The sequence below is a fragment of the Coloeus monedula genome, assembly GCF_965178545.1.
Source record: "Coloeus monedula genome assembly, chromosome: 22".
Lineage (NCBI taxonomy): Eukaryota > Metazoa > Chordata > Aves > Passeriformes > Corvidae > Coloeus > Coloeus monedula.
This window is the reverse complement of record NC_138802.1, coordinates 2,472,803-2,494,128: the sequence shown is the minus strand read 5'-3', so window position 1 is coordinate 2,494,128 and position 21,326 is coordinate 2,472,803. Positions and strand designations below refer to the sequence as shown.

Here is a 21,326-nt window from a genome sequence, read left to right as displayed (position 1 = left end):
GTGATCCTGAGTAAAATCCCCCAAGGAACACTTCTTCAGCTAGTTGTGAAATCAAACTTCTACCCCTCCTCTGTCATCTCATTTCCCACCACTTCCACAGCCAAACCTCTCTTCAATCCACACTTTTGCTTTATTTACACCCCCTTTCTCCTGCTGTTCTTTGCTTTGTCTCTGCTTCCACCACCACCTTCCTCTCCACAGCAGCCTAAAACCTTCAGATCCAAATTCACCCCTCACCTCTGTTCCACGTACCTTGTTCCACCTGCAGCTTTTGGAGGAATGCCTTTCCCGACAAAGAAGGAAAGGAGGGCCTGTTTCCTGGGATCTCCTTTCAGCCCACTGGGAAGCAGCTTCTAAATGGCAGCAAAAATGACAGGCAGAACACTGTGACTATCCCTTGGGTGTTCCCTGGGCACTGCATAGCTGTAACAGACATTAATGTGGGAAAAGGTTAGTCTGTGTGACAGGGGTTGGCTTTTCCACTGTCGTTTCTTTCTTCCTGAATTTCATTCTCGTTTTACTCTGCCCATCACACAGCTGAAATGCAGGCCCTCTAGCGTGACCATTTTTTATTATTTTTATTTTTCAGCTGGGCTATCTATTGTATAAACTGATAAAGATCCCAGCAACAACCAAACACTTTGCACTTCCAGGATTTTTATCTGCAAAAGGAAACCTATTAATGCTGCTTTAATGTTAAGAAATTAGCTATTACATAGAGTAAAAGACATTGTGGTGTCACAGAAACAGAAAATAACTGAGTTAACACAGGGGAAGGTGAAGGCTGGGCAGAGCCTCCCAGATCTCTGCATAGACAGAGTCATCCTCAGCTGAAACACCTCTGGATGGGGTTGCCCAGACCTGCCCAGGTTTAATTTGTGCGAAATGTGAATCTCTGAACTCTGATACCCATTTTCAAGGTTCAGATCCACTCAAAGCACATATTAAGGCATGTCAACTGTCACTTAATACATTTTTGCTGGGCTCTGTGGCCAACACAAAGATTCACAGGTGTAACTTTTAATACAGTCAATACTGATGCCTCCTTTCCACTCTGAAAAATACAAGGATGGAGCGGTCCACAGACATCTAGCAACACAAAAATACAGTTACAGGGAAAAAAAGTTAACTGGGATTCATGTTTCACCAATAAAAATTTTGTTTTATGCAGAGTTGTCAGTACTGGTGAGCCCTCATAAACACCTGTTACCCAACTGGATTTACTTCCTTGTACAATTATTTCTTGCATCAATTGCAAAGAATTTAAACAGCAGAGTTACTTTCTGATCCTTTCATGTACTGTTGGAGGATGAAGCGTCTGTCACCATTCCTCTGGTGTCTGCTTTTGAGGAGGCTGCAGCCTGGGGAGTGTTTAAACCCTCTCTAGCACTTTATTTCAAGCCACACGGCGACATTCCCGCCAAAAACGTCAAACTGCATCAGTTCAGATTCTTCTCTAAAAGCGAAATTAGGTCAGACGTGCGCTCCCAATCCATTTTATTTTTTGCAAGAACAGCCTTTGGATTTGGCCCCGCGCGGCAGCCGCAGACCCAGGGCGGGACCGGCCAGGCCCGACCCGCCGCCATCTTATCCCCCTCAGCCACGGGGACCACCCAGCACAGCCCCTGACCCTGCCCTTCCCGACACACCAAAACCCTACAAAACCATAAAGTTTGAGCGGTAAAAGCAACACAAAAAGGGCTGTTTTCGAGGCAGCCCAGCCCCCGGCGGCTGAAGGGTGCAGGGGCTGGGGAACGGAGGGCTCCTCTCAGGGCGCCCTCAGAGCTGCTCACCCGCCCCCACCGACCCGCGCCGTGAGGGCGGCTCTAAGGGCGGCAAGTCACAGCCCCGAGCGGCAAGTCACAGCCCCGGCAACGCTCCCGGGGCAGGAGGAAGAGGAAGAGGAGGAGGAGGAAGCCCCGGTCGCCCTCTCTCCCCGCCCTCCCGTGGCCGGCAGCGCCGTCCCTTGACGAGGCGCGGGGAGGCTCGGCCATGTGTGAGGAAGGAGCAGCCAAGCTGCGCCTGAAGCCCCGGACGGCGCCGTCCGCCCGCGGCCGGGAGCGCAGCCCCGGCCCCGAGCCCCCGCCGCGGCCCCAGTGAGTCGGCACCGGGGGGATCGGATCGGTCCTGGGGGACCGGATCGGCCCCAGCGACCCGCAGCGTTTCGCGGTCAGATCCATGTCTATGGCTGTGAAAGGTTATTTCATAAAACACCGCCCGTAGCGCCTTTAAAAAAAAAAATAGAGACAAAACTGCAGGATAAAGCACACCGGGCCCTGCGCGTTCCTCGGCACAGAACAGCACTGGCGAGGACAGGGCCTGAAAAATGCTAATGTATGAAAGCTCAGTATTTTTTCTTCCAGAACACGGCTCACAGGAACGCAGAAATAATTCCTGTTTTTTCCAGCCCTGGAGTTGGGGAGGACTGAAGGCAATGCGTGGCTCGGTTCGTGTCCGAGCCCGGGGGGCTCGGCCCTGTTCCTTCCAGCACGGCCTATGAGAGGTTCATCAGTCTGCTCTTTGAGGGCGTGTTGTTTCTAATTTCTTCACCGCGCAGCTTTATTCCTGGACAGCGACCCGAGAAAACGCGTCAAGAAAAATGCTGGAAATACCATTATGACATTAACATTCCATCTTCCCCTTGGAATTGTCTTCATACAGCATTACCTTTTAGTGCTTATAGTTCCTAGGATCAGTTAAATCAAGTTGTTTGGGAAGATAGTCAGTAATTTCAAATGGCAGTGTGGAAATGCCCAGACATACATGGGAACTGATGCAATTGCCACCCTCAGTGCAAACACTTCCATGATTTCTGTGCTCAGCAGGTGTTAAGTTTGGTATTTGAGAATATAAAACAGTGGCTACACCTAACTGTTTCACTTGGAAGCAAAAATAGTGATAGATACCTACGGCTCATTTGTTAGAAGCAGAAAAGAAAGCATTTAGACATTAATTTTTTGCTAGCTGTACAAAGTACATGTCATAGCAAGCTGTAAAAAAATGTTTGTATGCTAAATAATGTCTTTGTGTTCCAGAAAAAAGAGGCAAACTAGTATCAGTGTAAGAGTATTTTCTTTCCTCTCTCCCCCCTTCAAACTGTTGGACTGTCTTTACAGGGCATCGACTGACAGGTGTTCCTGGTTTGAAAAGGAAGAATTAAATGAGTGTGAAAAAACCTGGATTTTGTTACTGAAAGACATCAGTCAAAATTCACACTGCACAAACTGGGACACAGTGCCCAGCTTTCCGGAGTTCTTGGAAAAGGTAGCGTGCTGTATCCTTGTTTTTGCACTTCATGTCCTGCTTCCAATAGCGACAGCCTGGTTAATGGGAAACAACCTGAAATAGCTTTTAGAGATGTGGGTTTCAGCTCTTTATGTACAGTGGTGTGGCAGGGAATATAAGGACAGCTACAAGAGGCTTTTTTTGCAGTACAGCAAATTCTTTCCAACATTTTGCTGGGAAGAGGGAGCCTGTGTAAGGATGCTGACTGCCATAAACAGCAGCATCGCCCTAAGGAGTGAAACTGGAAAAGGCAAACTGTAATGGAGGGGTTAGTTACACAGAACGCACCCTGACATCGTTCCAGTGGCATTAGGCAAGATCACAACGTAAAAATCAGTCCTTATAAAGTACTTTTTTCCTCCCCTGAACAGCAGCAGGTTGTTGTTTTCATCCTTAGTCTCTCTGGAACATGAGTACCCATTGTATCCATTTAGAAACGTTCAGGGAAGACCCATATTCCATCAGCTCCAGGAAGCTCCTGATTGCTTTATGGGTGCTGGAAAAGGGACATAAATAAAATGTTCTTTTCTTCACTGTAGCTCAGCTTTCTCAGTATTTGCAATGTGTTCCCAAAGCCTGGGGTTTAAGTATTGATTGAGCCACATTTGCTTAAGACATTCTCTGTGTGTGTGTTTTACAAGGCTGAGGAAAAGAGTCCAGAACACCAGGAAGTCTTTACAGTCGGAACGAAAGACTTTCAGTGGGTATCATTCCCATCTTTTCACAAAGAAAAACGTCTGAAGCCCAAGGCTCTGAGCTCCCAGCAGCCAACACAGAGCCAGAGCAATGAGTTACATAAAGGACAGGGCCAAGCAGATAAACTGAAAAGTTTATCATCTACAGCTGAGAAAACCTGCTGGGGAATCAGTACAGATCAAGCCAAAACCGCATCTGGGGAAGACACAAAAGGTGTTTCAAAGCTGGATGCGAGTCTTAAGTCATGTGAACTCCCTGGACACAGCAGCTCTGCACAGCCCTCGGCACTGGCACAAAGCCCCACAGAAGCTTTGAGCCCTCAGCAGCACTGCACAGGGACTGCACAGAACAGCAGGGCAGAGGGGAAAGAAAAGGGTGAGGAAGAACCTCAAATCCAAACACATCAGGGGGATGTTCCCGTGGAGAAGACCAGAGGGGGGCCTGGGGAGAAGCCTCGGCTCGGGAGTGCTCCTGGGGCTGAGAGCTGCGAAGAGAAAATGGAAAGCCAGAGTGAAGCAGCTTCAGCTCTTGACAGTTGTCCAATGTGTCTGATGCAGTTTAGTGGAAGGTAAGTTTGTTTTGGTTATTTTCATAACTTTCCCATAAATTAACCCCATCCTCTATATACAAAATAACAAAAGCAGACAAAACTTCTACTGTGAGGTCCTTTTCAGCTGTCAGAATTACCTATTTTAATCCCATTTACAAGTTGAGTATCTGCTCTTTAGTAAGAACTGTTAACACGATTTCATAATACGTAGGCTGTCAGAGTTGCTCATAAAATGTGCATTTCAACAGGTCCCCTAACCCTACAAGCTCTGTTGGGTGCAACTTTTCCTGTTGTTAGGAGGCTGAACAGGAAGACAAAAGAGTGGCTGCATTAATATTTATACAGTTTTGGTCATTCTATTGAGATTTGGCTTAAAATGAATCAGATCTCTATATTCAGGTCTGTGCTACTTAGCTCCAGTTGGAGCAGCAGTAACAGCAAGGGTGGGAGGTTTGGGTAGATTTGTGTAGAGTTGCTGGGCACAGCAGTGACTCCTCCCCTAAGGTACCAGAACACTTCTGGGAGAGAGTAAAGTAGAAGGATTCGACTGTTTCTCACTGCACAAACACTGTTTGCAGACTCTCACAGCTGGATATTGATGGCCACCTTGCCAGGTGCTTGTCTGAAAGTGCAGATGATGTCATGTGGTAGAGCCAGAAGAGTGGAGAGCAAAGGAGCAAGGCCACGGATGAAGCTTTCTCAAAGGAAAAGGAAAAATGTGTCAAGGAAGCACATCCTCACCTCTGCCTTGCTTAAGGATCACAAGCCAGCAACTCAGTAGAAGGTCAAGTGCCACCTGCCTGTTTGTTTTTTTTATTTTAAAGCCTCTCAAATGCATGTAAAGTAGTTCTAGTTCTGAAAATGGTGCTCTGGGATGTCCTAGAGATCCCCAGGGAAATCAGGCTTGGTACTCTTGAAAAAAAGGCACTATTGGAAATCCCTGGAGCTTTGTCTGATACACAGTTCCGAATTTCTCAGGACAGAAGAAAGCAGCTGAGCAAAAGACAACTGTTACTTACTCTAATTCAGAAGTTTACCTGTTTAGAAAAAAATACCAGTAATCTACGAAAATAAACTGAGTTAAAAAGTCATTTGAACTTAGCATTTTTTGTCTGTTTCAGAGGTTGGGCATAGCCCAGTTTACTGATAAATAATAACAGTCTATTAACTTTTTCATTAAAGTCTTTAATAGATGTGCAAGAATATAAATGATCTCAGCTGTTATGGATTAGTATACCATCTTCTGCACAAGTAAAACTGGTCAGCAAAGATCCCAACTAATTAATTATACAAAACTACAAGAACATATTTACTGTTTTACAATCATTAAATTAGCTAGAATTTTCATTTACTATTTCAAATAAGACAACTATATATCATTACCAGATCCATTTGTAATATATTAGGATTTTTTTTCCAAACCACACATTTAATTACATCCTTCATTTTCTTTTATTTATAAAACAAGTACTTTATATAAAAAATTTCCCCTTCATCATGAACAGAACATTATTCAAACACTTGCACATGAGCAACCAAACTTGTACCCAGCAAACTATTTGGCAACACAGCAACATTGTAAATGCCTGTAAATTCTTAAATAAAAATCAAATAGTCTTTACAATGTTTGTTTAGCAAAATGTGTCTTTCTGTTCTTCCTTCCCTCCCTCCCAAAATGTTCTGAAACCTAGAAAAAAGGTTAAAAAAAACCCCAACCCACATTTCTAATATTTCCAGTTTAAAGTTCCATGCCCTGGCATGTCAAAGGACAGCTTAACCTGTCACAGTTCCATTCATGAGCTGCCTGCAGTCACTCTGATCACTACTGATTAGCTTTAGTACCAGGGGAGTTGAAAACACTGAAAAGGAAGTTATTCAGGGTAAATAAAATAAGAGGGAAAAGGAGCAATTTAAAAAATGTCAGATTACATTTAAAAGGTAATGTTGCCTTTAGTAGATAATAAAGTATCTAAAGTCCAGGCATTTGAGGCAAGTACTTTTTACTGGTTAAATTATTTAGTGCTGATTAAAACACATTTTGCTGAATATGAAAAGCTACAGTCCAACAGAGAAACCCACAACTGAAACCTGAATGGGATTCATAGAACTAAACAACCACAGGTCTGCATAATTGTGGCTAAAGAGGGGATACAAAACCTAGATTGTTAATCAATGATTAATTGAATATTTCAAACAATGTTTTGGCAGTCTGGTCCTAGCACCTCATGACTTGGATGTGAATCCCAAAGATGTCATGTTCAGCACCTAATGCAATGCTGTACCCTGAGAAAACCATAGGTTAATGTAAAGAAAGTGAAAGTGTCGCAATTTATCCTGTTTTACACCCGACCAGGTGAGATGCCACAGCACAGGGTTTCTCCTCTCTTCCTTCCCACACAAGCCCCGGAGCCGCAGCCCAGCCCGAGGCAGCAGAGCCTCGCTGCTGTCCCAGGGCAGCGAACGCGGCGGCTCGGCCGCGGCTCCGGCACCTCCAGCACAGCTTTGCCAGCTCCTGAGCTCTCCCCTTTCGGATGCCCTGGCTCCCCTGGCACCGCCCCAGTTCCCACCAGAAGGGATTCCATAGTTGTCTTTTGCTTTTTCCAATTTCTTAGGTATTCATTTTTCTTCCATTAAAAAAATTGTACTACTTTGATGCAAATCATTTCGCTGAAAGATCCCATTCTCTGCTGCAGAATGATTAGTTATTAACATACACTGAGTAACTGTAAGCAGACAGTTTATCATAAGTAGGAGGTGTGCTTTATCAGGAAAGTGGATTTTATCTTATGGTTATTCTAGATTTACTACTTAAACTTTAAGGCTATGCTTTACTATGCTTTTGCTCTACATCTGAATATTTGTATTGTTGATAAAAATACTTTTCAAAAATCTAATATACAACACAATATCATTGTAGGTGTAGGCACTGCTTAAGTATGTTTAGAAACCCTTTGTGTGCAAATTTAGTTTTCTTCAATCTCTACATTTTGGTAAATTTGGAGTTTAAGACAACAGATTTTGAAATTGATACTGTAAATTCTAATTTGGAATTAATCTCACTGAGTCACTCGGCATTCCAAATTCTGTAAAAATGCAACTAAACATCAGGCTGCAGCTGTGAACTGTATGTTTCAGATGGAAATGTTACTTAATATTAACAAGCAGAACTTACCAGGTGTAAGAACGTCCCAAATACGCAATAATCCTTCAATGCAGTTTTATCCATTTAGGCACTTAAATCTTGTACCCAAATTTATGTTTTGATTGCTAATAAAACACAACTCCTTTTAAATATATCTGAGATGTTTAGACAGGTACCACTTGTGAAAAAAGGCATCAAAAATAAGCTTCAACACCACCATAATATATTTTATTCTTCAGGATGTTACACTGTAATACTCTTCAACTGGGAGCTCATTGCATCAAATGTTTGTAGAAAGTGTGTGGATCTCAAAGTTTCTCATGATCTCCTTTTGCAGGGATGCAATGAACGTTTCAATCCTTCATGAAACAGGCACAAAATGCAAATTCCTTCATTAATGAAGCCAGTTGTGTCAGTGCCCAGAACTTAAGAATCACTAAGTGGCAGAGGACACCCACCAAAATCATTATTCTCTTCTTTGATTTTCAGCAGCAAATTTGTTTTTAGATCATTGGTCTCCATCCAAAGTGACCAGTCCCCAGCCTCGCATGCATATACTGTAGTTAAGGATAAATTAATGTCATTCACACTGTCCCCAACGAGGTAATTTCTTCATACTGTTTCTTCTGTTGACAGCAACAATGGATTAATATATTCAAATCCTTCAAATTCTGACTGATCTATTCGCTTTATTATATCTCTGAAAAACAAATGAGAGCAGTGTTTAGTTTATCAGAACACTGGGCAGTCTTGTATCATATATAATAAGTTATGCGAGATATGTAGGATACAAAGATTTCAAATTTACTGTAACACGACTATGTTCTAATGGCAAGTACACAGTCTCTTAGTGATTTTCAGATAATTTATCAATTAATTTCTTAATATGCAGCTGGATTGGGGGAAAGCAGCACATACTCATCATCTGGGGTGAGCTGCACAGGCTCGCTGGTGAACTGCGTGTCGAAGTTATCCAACCCATAATCATCCGTGATCTGCGGCTGGAACGGGGGCGTCGTCTGCTTCTTCTCCAGCTACCCAAAATATGGGGGAAAGGAGAAATTACAGTGTGGAAGAGTTACAACATCCCTCAGGAAACTCAAATCCAACTGCAGTAAGTGCTATTGGAGAGGAACAGCAAAATACCAAGTAGTACACCCTACAAGCCAGGCAACAGACACCAACACAATTAGTGCTCTGCATTTGAAAATAAAAATCCACAAATAATTCAACCATTTATGTTTTCTCTAAATTGGTAGATCACACTCAGGACTGATAAATTCCCACTGTGCTGCAATACAGCAGTTAGCACAATATATTTACTTTTGTTCCTGAGAAATCGACCTACTTTTCTTCCTGCACTTGTGTGCAATCTGTCACATAGTCCAATTTATAGTAGCACAGACACCAACATTCTAATTCTAACATTTATAGTCAGTTAAAAAACTGTCTAGGCTACAAATCTCCATAATCTAACTTAGAACAGGTAAGCAGGATGTGAGTAGTAGTTACCACTGACGAAAATGATGACTTGTATTACCAACATGGGGAGCAAACTTGATTTTAGGGCCAGGATCTCTCATGATGGTTAGTACAGAGCAAACAAAACAGGGAATAAATTACAGAAAGATCTTGGATTTCAGGTTTCAGACAAGAGCACAGGAAGCACAGATGGAGATAGGAGGAAATTGTGAAACTGTCACAGGGTGGTGAATTAACACATCAACATCCCATCAGTGATCAGGTCTGAGAAAGCACCATGAAATCAAAGTTATAAGGAAGAAATAATTAGCTCCTCCCAAACAAGAATGGCAGCATGAAAGAATTAGCAAAATGAATATTTAAAAACTGAAGTAGGGCAGCAGGACCATCCCAGTGAAGTTGTTGCCACACACTCACATCCAACAGACAGACATTATTCCACAAGGGGTTAAACATCAGACTTCCTCTTTTGTTATACTCAGTAAAGCATAAAGGCCCTCTTAAATAAGCCATAGAGAGAACTTGCAGCCTTTAATTTGAGAAAATTCACTCATCAAAAATAGGTGGTGAAGCTCTAAAAAATACCTCACTGCAAACAGTAGCTATGGCTTTGTAGTTCTTGCTCTGGCATATAATGGTTAAACACCATAAAAACAGGCACTGAGATAAGAACAGACTGAATATATCAAAACAATCTAAAAAAGAACGGCCCTGGATGCTGCTGAGCCATCCTACACCAGAGTGAGCAATCTGAAGTGTTCTGGGCTGTGCCACACACACTTTGGATGACTAACACCAGGAAAAATGTTCCTGGGCTGTGTGTTCATTTTCCCTGTATTTATTTTTCCATTTAGCTCAAGGTTCACACAGAACAAGTTTTAAGTCAGTGTTAGACTCGTTTCCTTGGGTTCCAACTTAAAAGCTTTTCCAAATCTTTTCAAGTCCAAATGTTTTCTTTGAAATGCATGCAGGTGGTGAGTAGGAGATTCTAATAACTAAAAAAGCTTTCCAAATATTTTCTCATTTTTTCCTGAGTATATTTGCCAGAACTTATTAGAAATTTAGCTTCAAGTTTATTTAACATTGATCCTCCTGAGCAGCACTGTCCTAATCATATCACAAAACAGATCTCCTAAATCTTTCCACTTTTTAAAAAAATAGATATTTATATTAAAGCTTTCAGCCATGAAAATATGTTAGAAAAGACAAAAATTCAATCAGCATAAATGTTGACCAAGAAGTACCAATTTCAATGAAGAGGTTTTTTCTACAAATAAAATACAAATCCAACAGTTGCTGTCTTCTCTCTCTCAAAAAACTGCAAAGCAGAACGAACTGCAAAGCAGAACAAACTGCAGGACATGATGTTCTGCTCCACACCCCCAGGTGAACTGCACTGTGGCACCACAAGGTAGCAAAAAAAGAAAAATAATAACACTCAGGCTGGAGGGAGGACTCCAAGCAAGGGATGTCTGGCAAAATTAAAGCCAGCCCTCATTACAGGGATAATTTTGTAACCACCAGGTCTTTTAAAGCACAGGCACTTTACACACTGAATGTGTTCTCTAAAGAATGTTACAATGAAATTCAGAGCAGCAGCTTCAAAGGGAAAATGAAATTGTGCAGCTTTCTCTCATCTGAACTCTTTCATGTTAGTGCTGCCTCTTCCTACACTTCCTGCAGCCTTCCCAGACTATGAAAATACTACAGACACACTTTTCAATTGTTAAATAGCTATTAAAAATGTAAGGCTGACAGGGAGGTGCTCCAGACTTCACAGCTTTATTGCTCAAGCGTCAATAAATGTTACGATGTCATTTCTGGGATGTTTCCACACTGAAGACAGAAGGTAACACAATTACCAAGTAGCAGAAGATTTAAAAACTCAATTTTGATACAATTTTATGCTTGAAAACCCACTGAAATGCAAGTCATCATCTTCACCACGAACCAGAAACCTCCCTCACACCACCAGTACTAAAGAAAACCTGCAAACTGTAATCAGAGCCCCTTTATAAATAACCCCACTGCCCTCCGGCCACATCCTTAACAAAAGGGACTGATCCTGCTCACTCTTCCTCAGGTCACTAAACCCTGGCACCCACCTGAATAATCCAGCTGATTTTAGGAGTCAGAGTTGGTAAATTCAGCTGACTTTTAATGCACTACGAGTACTACTTTTACATTCCTAGAATTCATTTTCCCTGTCTGCACTGGAGCTGTCCATATGCACACAACTAATAAATTAATGAATTATTCCTTTTGAACACCCAGAAACACAACGGCTGATTTTTACCAGATCCCAGTCTATGCTGCGGAAAAACGTGTGAGACTTGATATCAGCAAATCCTGTCTGGGGCTGACAGCCAAGCCTTTCTTTGGGATCCTGTGGAAAACACAAGACACTGGAATTACACACTCCAAGCCACTTACAGCCCACGTTTGCCAAAAAGCCCACAGAGATGACTCCAGCATTCCTATGACTGTGCAAACTCTGCTGGAATAAACACACTATGGCTAGCAAGGGATTTTAATTGTTTTTTTTCTTTAAATAAAGTTTGTTTGAAATTTAATTTTTAAATTATATTTTACAACTTCTTAAAATACAGGATTTATTTAGAAATGTATAATTCATGTTCTTCTTTTCGCCATTCATGATAATGGTTCTAGAGATTTCAATCAGCTTAATTAAATGAGTAATAAGTATTACAGAAAAGAGTTTATAAACAAAGCTATAGTTACTTTTTGAAAGCCTACACCTAGTTGAAAATCAAGCCTATGCTGTGGAATTCCCTCAGTAAATTTGCAACTAAGTGGGGTTTTTAACATAGAGGATACCAAGGTTTTATAGATTTTCTTAATAGTAAGCAGATTAACTTCTTAACTGTATCACTTTCAACAGGAAGCTCTGACTTCCAGCTTTCAGATGCTAAAAATAAGAGAATGTTATTTACCTTGTTTAAAAATCCTTTTAACACATGGGAAGCCTTGACAGAAAGAAACCTTGGAATCCGGATTGGCTTCTCCAGAATAACTGTTACAGGTTTAAAAACAGCAATATTGGGTTTTGGTTTGTGACATTGACCATGATTTCAATACAAACACTTATTATTTCAGTATGGTATCAGTTAGAAAATGGAAGATAAAGTCATAATTTAAAATCATGCAAACAAAAGGAGCTACAGGAATTCAAGGCAATGTTCTATTGACATTGCAAGATTTCCTAAGGGACACACTATCTTCGTTACCTTTTGCTATTATGTGTTGTGTAAACAGGAAATAAAACTTTCAGTCCTCAGTATATGGCAAAGTGTGACTTTAAACAGAAATTGATTTAATATTAGGCCCTTCAACAAGAGCATGACAGATTGTTACAGAAACTGCTTTAAAGAACTTTTGCCTGTTATGGAGTTGGCAGCTTCACAATTGCCCAATTACAGCAGCTGTGGGGGTAACACTGGGAAAGGAAACCCTAACTCTGCTATGCAAACTGTCCATTTTGATTGTATTCCCCCAAAACAACCCAAACCCCAAAGGGCTGTACCTTGGAAGAGGTAATCTTCAGTGTTCATGTCTGGATTGTCAGTGATGATGTCGAACGGGGACCTTCCTGCCATCATCTCGAACATCAGCACCCCCAGCGCCCACCAGTCCACACTGAACCCTGCAAATGGGCACACAGAGGTTTCTCAGCCAGGACTCCTTGGATTTTCGTGTTCTCTCTCACACAGATCAAGACTGAGGCCTGGTTTTAGAACTGAAATCACTGACATGATTTACACCATCACTGGATGAGTGTGAGTTTTCTCAACTGGGATGACAAACATAGGGGAGCTCAGAGGTGTCTGCAGGCAGCAAAGCTGCAGTGACAATGTTTTCCTATAGTGTCATTTAATAAATACTTTTCAGGCCAAGTATGATTTAAAAGAAGCTGAAATGAGTGACTGGAAGAGGAAAAAAACCCCTTATTTCAGGAAAAAATTAACCTGTACAATATGCACTCAATTAATTCTTAATATATAATAGCACAAATGTGTAAGTCAAAAAATTAATTGTATTCGAACCAAGCAACTTCTATATTTATTATAACTATAGGTTATTTAGTTATGACTTACCATATTCTTCTCCTCTGAGGATCTCTGGTGCAATATAATTTGGTGTCCCACAGAAAGTGCTTGTAGTGTCACCTGGGCCCAAACCTTCCTACATGCAGAAACCATTTCATAAATTAAAAGCTGACCTCCTTTTCTGAGAACTTTCTTTAACTAGACTTAAAACTCCCAAGTTACTCAGGGAGTCTAAAGAGCTTCCTTTCACAAAATAAACTCATAGTGCTCAAAACTGGCCTATGACTTCACAGCTCCTCTTCAGCAAAGTTGATTAAAACTGAGTTACAACACGTATGTAACAATATTTTGCTTACTAATTACAGATACTTTTTTTTAAAAAAAATCAGTTAAACAATTTGGAAGTCCTTTTCAAACAGATGTTGGGGAAAAAATACCTTCTATTACAATTCAGTTCCAAATGTGGTTCTATTTGACAATTTTTTCAGAATAAAATTCCTATTCCACAACCAAATTCTGGGCTCAGCAACACCAGTGTTAAGATGAAGATAAATTTTCTTAGTGTTCTCTAAGAGTGACAGAAGAAAGGGCAGGAAAATCCTACCTTGCACATGCCATAATCTGTTAACTTGATATGACCCTCTGCATCTAAGAGAACATTGTCCAGTTTTAAATCTCTGTAGATGATGCCTCTTTCATGTAGGAAGTTTAGAGCAATACAAATTTCAGCAGCATAAAACCTGAAATGAAGAAGGAGAAAGTTCATATTAGCATTAAGATGGTACAAGAGCTGGTGCAACTTAAATATCTGTTCTTAAAACATCTTCTTACTACCAACTTACACATATCAATAGTACAACAAAACCAAGCTACATTTATATGAGATCAGTGTCCTTATGAATAAGACCATTCCCTAAATAACAGTGAGATTTTTTTTTCATTCTACTAATTAAGAAAGTGTTTATTCTTTATTCTACAGGTATTTTTCTGAAAATTCCACATATGAGATGGAAGATCTTTGTTTTCAGCTTATAAAGAGTGACAGTGAGCCTTTGTGTAGTGTAGAGCCATGCATGGATTTTTAACCTTCTCCCTGTATTATTTCAACATCAGACCAAATTAGGTAGAATAGTTCCATGTTCTATCAACAGATCAAGGAGGCATCACCTAAATATGAAGCAATAAAGAGGAGTAAATTGGAATAACTGCTACTACTGATGAACTGCTTGCTCTTTAAAAATATTCACATCCTTCAAAAGATAAAGTTTACATTTCTTCCCAGGCCTGGACATTCTAAACCTAAGAATACAAGTTCATTAAAGCACCAGAACAGAAGCAAACATGTGCTCAGTGTCAGGAAATACCTTGCATGTTCCTCAGGAAGTTTTCTCTGCCGTTGCATATGGAACATGAGGTCTCCCCCATTCACATACTCTATGACAAGGAACAATCTGAAATTATAGAACACAATTAATGCACCCCAAGGAAACTCTCCAGAAAAGCTGGTTTTATTCTTCCCATCTGAGCCATTTTCACTTCCACTCTTGATTTAGACTTCTAGGTTTCTTATAGTTACAGAAGCTACTTAAGAGGGAAAAAGAGAGAGCACTTATTTGATGCATATTATGTAGGAACACACCCTTTATTTAAATACTATCACCTTTCTCTGTATAAATTAATTAAATGAATTAATTATAAGTTATCATTATACGAATTACAAGTGTGACACTGTACACAACACAGTCACCAGATGGACGCTCTGGGCTCATTTGTTTCTCTGGAGAATGAGTGTTTGAAACAGTCTGCTCAAAACAAGGGAAAAGTCAGCAGGGGACACAAATCCAGGTGGAACCAGCCAGATAGGAAGATTTCTATTACAGTCTGCAGAAAAGCTTCCATCCTTGGGAAAATATGATCCAGGCAAAGCTGCCAAGGTCAGAGAGCTCGGGATAGAAACATGCTGAGGGAGAGCTTCTGGGAGAGGTTGGGCTGACCCAGGGAGCAGCATTTCCTTGTACACCTCATTCCCCATGAGCTGCAAACTCCTTTCCACACATCCACACACTGGAAAACATTCCATTTGGAGAACACATGCTCCAGTCTCTCAGATCACTCTAGAGTGGTGATGTTTTTGTTCCTTCGAAAAGGATTCTTCATTTGAAACACTTATAAAGTGTTAAAACTTAAACCAATAAAAACTATTGGACAAAATCCAGCTGGCAGGTCTCTCAGTGGCCTCCCCACAAGAAGATAAATGCTAAACTGAAATTAAATAAGCAATAAACAAAATACGTAACAATGCCATGAGTATTTTATCACAGCATTCCTGAAGTTTTTTGCTTCCAGCTTTCCTATCCTGTTTTGAAGTCCCCAATGTTTTATCACCATTCAGAACCTGCAATTTCAAATTCCTTGTGAAGTCATATTCAAGTGTGTCAGTAGTGGAAGGACTTGCTGGGTTTGGAAGGATTTGCTCAAACACCAGAAGTTTTGCAGTATGGAGGTTTCAGGTTGTTGCCATCCTTGGAAGACACTTATCTGCCAATTCTGGGCAAGTCCAAGGCACATATTTTATTATAATAATGAAAAAGCATCATTAGTATCTGAAACAATGTAAACAGCTACATACAGCATCAATTCACCTCACATTTAGGTACACATTTATGTTAAACATTTATTTGAAACTACATTCAAGAGAAAGAAGGTTTTTTGCAACTTTCCCCCCATTAGTACCCTTGTCACAACCTGTTCTCCTATTACGACTCATTTTCTTTGGGCCACTTAACACAATCTGGTGTTGATGAATTTATTCACTCAAAATCAGTTTTGTGCTTTTCCCGCTTGATGCAATGAGGTCACAATTATCATTTTATAACATTACAGCTATAATCAAATTGTGAATTCATGACTTTATGGTTATATCCATGGCAAATGGCTGAAGTTACCAAGGAAAAACTAGAGTTTCACTGCAAGAAGCAGCTGGGCTGGAAAAGCAGGACTCATAAAGATACATCAGGAATACAGAAAGCTTTGATTATGCTCAGCAGGGGGATTTTTTTCCTGTTTCTGCTCCTCAGCTCCATCAGTATAGCTGCCAAAGAGGAATGCACAGGATCCTGCTGCTGACTCAGCCTTTTCCTGGGTTTCAATACTCACAAGAAACTTCATTCTCAATCCCTCACCCTGCCTGACCACTTGAATTTTTATATCAGGTGTTCAATTCTACTTTGCGTTTGGTGAGAAAGTGTTTGGGAATGTTGGTTTAACTAAAGAGCCTTTCCCAACAGTTTGTCAGTTGTCTAAAGGTTTATTTATTTTTTTCTGACAAGTTTCTTTTGGTCAAATCCTCACTCAGTGGCCTTTGGAGATCATTCTTTCTTCCTTCCTTCCTGCTTCCAAACACTCCTTGGTCCATGTACCTCCAGAATACTGATACAGCTTCTTTACTTCCTCCATCTCTGTTTTTCCTGCTAGGAAGATTTCCTCTGGCTCTAACCATTAGGGAGGTGAAAGTTTGGGGACTGAAGAAAAGGTACAGTGCATGGCTTTGTATTTTAAAAATTGACAATACATATTGCAACAAACAGGTGATTATTCTTAAGGATAAGTGACTGGATAATCCATGAAAATTTTTTCAGACTTTTCACTCTACACTGCAAGTAAGTTGGATAGAATGACAATTTTCTGATTATAACACATAAGGCATGAGGCATTAAAAAGTGTAACAGCAAACAGGTGCCTGTAAAAACAAAAAATCCCAAACCACATCCCAATTCCCCAGTGACATACTCAAGCATGGACATGAAAGTCCTTGTTTTCTTCATATTCCAATTGCAAAATAATCAGCAAATAATCCGGTTTGGATTGTGCAAACAAGGACAAAGAATTAGTATTTTCAGTAGTAAAGAGTTCAATAAGCACTTTCTCAAAATCCCACACTGCTTTGGTATGTGTTAAAGGCTTTTGAGCCTCCTAGGTAGCAATACCAATACGCAGGTAGGGTTTTATATTAACATTAAAAGGTTATTACTGGGCAGCCCAATTCTCAGGCTCTTTAGGAACAATGAACTACTGAGAACTGATCTGGCCCCCTCAGCAGAAGGTGCTGTAAACTGTTAGGAAGCTCTGTGTTACCCATTTCACAGGGCTGTGCTCAGGAAGACAGGACAGCTCCTCCTCTTCCTATGTCGCCCTCTCCCTTCAGGTCTGACCCACACTTTTCTCCACACCCCTGCCTGAGCTACCCCCCTAGAACTGACTGTGTTGCAGCAGTGAATCCCTGACAATGCTAAGGCTTCCTTCCAAAAATTCCTGGCTGTGTGATGACAGTGGTTACGTTTGCTTTAGGAGAACCAGCTTAGCACAATGATCAAGATTAAAAACAACAACAAAAAAAAAGAATTTCAGATCTTTCTTACCGACTTGTTGTTTGAAAGCATGAATGTAAACCAACTAGGAATGGGTTACTGGATGCCTGTTCAAACACATGTTTCTCTGTCTGTACCCAATCAATATCCTGAAATAGAGTAATTGAACAATCAGAACTCCTGCTGGATAAGCACTGTGGGTATTCCCAGAAAAAAATCTGTGAACATCACAGTGCTGCCTTACACACTGTCATTGTTACATTGTTCTTCGGAAAGGCAAAGACCCTTCAAAATCTAGAGGAAATTATAAAACACTGCAATTCAGTTATATGTTCAGAAGTTACTTAACCATTTAAGAAAGGCCTGCACAAAATCTAAGCCGTTGCAAATAACATCCATCTGCAATATTTGATAAACTGCTCACACTGCTGCATGGAAATAAATTCAGTTCTTAGATAAATGATCCCAAAGCTGCTGAAGCAGCTCATGCCAGTGAGCAATGTGAATCTCCAGCTTTTAAAAGGTTCAAGCGAACTGAACTTCATCTCTTCATCTGAAATTCAAATTTAATTCAATGAAACTACCAAAACCTGCTTAGTTGGTCCAGCCAAAATCATTAAAAGCATCACAGATACCTTTAATCCTTCAACAGGGAGAAGTCCTGAAAACCCAGTGCAAAACCATCATAAAAACCTACCAAAGTTTGCATGATACAGGCACAGTGCTGCAAAATTCAGAGCTGTTGTTAAACAAATCCTTTAAGCTTTACTTCACATAACCATGCTCAATTTAAACCTCACAGACAGCTGGGTTTAGCAGCAGATACTCACCCTTCATGCAATGCACTGATCATGTGCCATCCTGCAAACACTCTGGACCCTGCCAATACACCAGAATTGTAATTGTTCTAAAAATTCTCCATTTGCCACAGATACTCTCAGCTTCCCAACCAATCTGGAGACAAATACACAGACTGAGAAACCAGGCCTTCCTGTCAGGGATGGATGGTGACACTGAGGAAACCAAGTCTCAGAGGAAACCAAGAACTGTCACCATCAAATTAAATAAATCTGCTAGGTTTTGTGTGTGGACATTCATGAAGATACAGCACCTTGGAAGGGTAAACTTGACTCCAGACATGAGCCAAAAACCAATTTTCAATAAAGTAATAAATATGTCCACTGCTTCTTGGTTTAACTGAATGAGCTTCTCTTTAAGAGTCTTTAAATTAACCCTTCATCAGTGCACTTGTGTACTTGTGCATTAGGATTATACCAGCACTCCACTTAACAAACCTAAGCTTAGCAAAACTGAACAGAAGCCCAGGTATTTGATTTCCCTCCATCTCACTTCTCTCCACTACCAGCCATTCCCTGGAAAGCACCAGCTAATTTAAACATGCTGATACTTGCTATGTAATTGATTTTCTTCCTTTGTAGAACACTTCTAAGGTGAAATTTCCATTACTTGCAATATCTCATGCACTCACAGAATTCAGTGAATTTCCTATCAGTTCCCAGAATTTCATTATACAGCCTATCTTAGAGAAAAGAAAAACCAATTAGCTCTATCTTCTGTGTAATTATGAGAGCCAAAATTCCAGAAAGCCTTTCCTCATCTACCTCTGGTTCTCAAACAGCTGCACAACTCATTAAACAGGACTTGGCTTTAGCTCCCACCTTCTTGGAAAAACACATGTTAAAAAGGAAACAGTAAATAAACCACACAACAGCCTAATGTTGATTCATAAAAAGAAACATCAAATAAATGAGAAAGCCAAAGTATTTTAGGAGAACTAAGCCCAGCCTCTGGAATAGTGACAAAGATGACAGCCAGAGCAACTGATTGAAACTACCAACACAAAGAGCACTTAAAATAGTGTTCTGGTAGTTTTTGCCCAAAACATCCTACTTTCAAAAAAGCGTATTATAGGAAAAAGATGAAGGGTTTGGGTTTTTTTTTTTCCCCTTTTTCATTTTTTCCCCAAACTGGTGCATTTCAGGTCTTGTATCAAAAAAAAAAAAAAAAAATCTAAAGGCTTTTGAAAATAATGGAGACATGCAGCAGATTTCTGTGGCAGACAAAAACCACAGGGATCTCAAATGGCAGTAGCATAATTTTTGAACTCATGGAAAAAATATTCCAGAATACTGAGTCACTTGCACATAGGCTCTACCAACATGAGTTTAAGAACAAAATTTCAGCTCCTTTTCTGATACACACACAATGCTTTTGCCTTGGAAAACATATTTGCTTTCTTTCAAAATTAAGTGCACAAATTCCACCCCACTTATCTCATCACTTACAGATTAGCACATCCAGGTTGGAATGTTTAATACATGATTTCTACCAAGACTATTAGTAATTGTTATTAAAATAAGAGACATTTCTCTCAGATTTCACCCTGGTGCTTCATGCAGAGTTGATGACAAATAAGTTCTAAAGTCAGAAAAACAACTCTGACAGAGAAGTTGTCTGAAACATGAGCTTCGTGCTTAGTTGAATGGTTTTTGTTAAAGCATACTACGTTTTTATAATATGTAACAGAATGCAATTAACACAGACTTTTACCTCATCATCATGGACCAGTTCTTTTTTCACGACTTTCATAGCATAAATCTGATCATTCTTTTTTAACCGAACTAGAAGAACTTTGGCATAACTTCCACGGCCGATAACTCGGATTAAATCAAAGTCCTGGAGTCCAAGCCCCTGAGAAATCTTAATTCCATCCATTCCATCAATGACTGGTTTGAGATCCTGTATAAAAAGAAACAGATGCTAGAAACTGAAGACATTTCCATAGCAAGCAACTATTAAGGCAGAGAGATCTTTAAGCACTGGACAGAATTTGCTGACTTTGCTTGGCACTGGCACCCAGGGCTGGATGCTGAGTGGAATACATTTGTTTAGAAATATTTGGTTTCCATTGGGTTTGCTCTTACTAAAAGTTACTGGTTTTTTTCAAGGCAGTAGTTCATCCAACTAATCGTTTTCATACTCCCTGCAGGGAAGCAGAAGGCAGTGTCTTGAAAAATGAGGTTTGATCCAAATTCTTGAACTTCAAGCCATGTACACTGTATCCCTTGTACAAAGCGAGGAGCATCTTTCATATTCTGACAGATACTGCAGCACAAATTAATAAAGAATATCTAAATATAAGATGAATAAGGAGACACACATTTGCTAATGAATATACCTGTCTTGGTTTCAGTTTAGGCAACAACTGTCTGTGCTCAGCTCACTATAGTTTTAATGATAATGAAGATTTCTAACAGGTTCCTGGGAACATACAGAAGCAGATCTCAATTTCTCAAGTCTGAGAATTTACAGGAAATATTCCACTATGAGGAATGTTATTTTTTAAATCATTATTTAAAAAAAAAATTATAATCTTGACCACTAGCTAGAATTAGATGTGAAAACATGGGACTGAAGATGGAGCAGCTGAACTAGACAGATGCAGCAGGTACTTGGACTTCCACGTTTTACCAATATATCCAAGGCTTTGACACACTTCTGTGGCCTATTTTTATCTGACCTCACACTACTGTACTTGCAGACAGATCAGCATTCTGCAGAACTGTGGAAAGTGTTTATATAAAGAATCTTGATCTAGGATTGACTGCTATTAGAAGAGATTGCTCTAAGCTTAAAGATTCTAGACAAAGCTCCCAGAACACCAATTCCTTTCTGTAGGATACCTTAAATTATTTCAGTATAGCTCAAAGGCAAGG

At 40.2% G+C, this 21,326-nt stretch overlaps 2 protein-coding genes across 5 annotated transcripts in view; one reads left to right on the top strand and one right to left on the bottom strand.

The window, feature by feature from the left end:
• Positions 1-1,958: 1,958 nt before the first annotated feature.
• Positions 1,959-6,096, top strand: FAAP20 (FA core complex associated protein 20). Its single transcript, XM_082295738.1, has 4 exons — positions 1,959-2,096; positions 3,117-3,264; positions 3,927-4,549; positions 5,110-6,096. Exons 1-4 carry the CDS (start codon positions 1,993-1,995, stop codon positions 5,180-5,182), a joined length of 948 nt encoding a protein of 315 aa, XP_082151864.1. The 5' UTR covers positions 1,959-1,992; the 3' UTR covers positions 5,183-6,096.
• Positions 6,097-6,254: 158 nt separating this feature from the next.
• The window catches only part of PRKCZ (protein kinase C zeta), a 40,513-nt gene continuing 25,441 nt past the window's right edge, over positions 6,255-21,326 (bottom strand). For 3 of the 4 annotated variants that reach the window (XM_082295720.1, XM_082295719.1, XM_082295722.1), the window contains 10 exons: positions 20,161-20,349; positions 17,641-17,738; positions 14,587-14,673; positions 13,827-13,962; positions 13,271-13,358; positions 12,700-12,819; positions 12,110-12,189; positions 11,452-11,541; positions 8,592-8,707; positions 6,255-8,373 (listed from right to left, as the gene is read on the bottom strand). In XM_082295720.1, the coding sequence (XP_082151846.1) occupies positions 8,286-8,373; positions 8,592-8,707; positions 11,452-11,541; positions 12,110-12,189; positions 12,700-12,819; positions 13,271-13,358; positions 13,827-13,962; positions 14,587-14,673; positions 17,641-17,738; positions 20,161-20,349 (1,092 nt within the window). In that variant the 3' untranslated portion in view covers positions 6,255-8,285. Of the gene's footprint in view, positions 8,374-8,591; positions 8,708-11,451; positions 11,542-12,109; positions 12,190-12,699; positions 12,820-13,270; positions 13,359-13,826; positions 13,963-14,586; positions 14,674-17,640; positions 17,739-20,160; positions 20,350-21,326 lie in introns of those variants that run through there. The other variant, XM_082295721.1, reaches the window with a different exon arrangement.

Excerpts from the sequence above, each read along its gene's own strand:
- FAAP20 (XM_082295738.1), top strand. The coding sequence starts at position 1,993 with ATGTGTGAGGAAGGAGCAGCCAAGCTGCGCCTGAAGCCCCGGACGGCG. Across the intron at positions 2,097-3,116 it reads GAGCCCCCGCCGCGGCCCCA|GGCATCGACTGACAGGTGTT; the intron begins GTGAGTCGGCAC and ends CTGTCTTTACAG. Across the intron at positions 3,265-3,926 it reads TTCCGGAGTTCTTGGAAAAG|GCTGAGGAAAAGAGTCCAGA; the intron begins GTAGCGTGCTGT and ends GTGTTTTACAAG.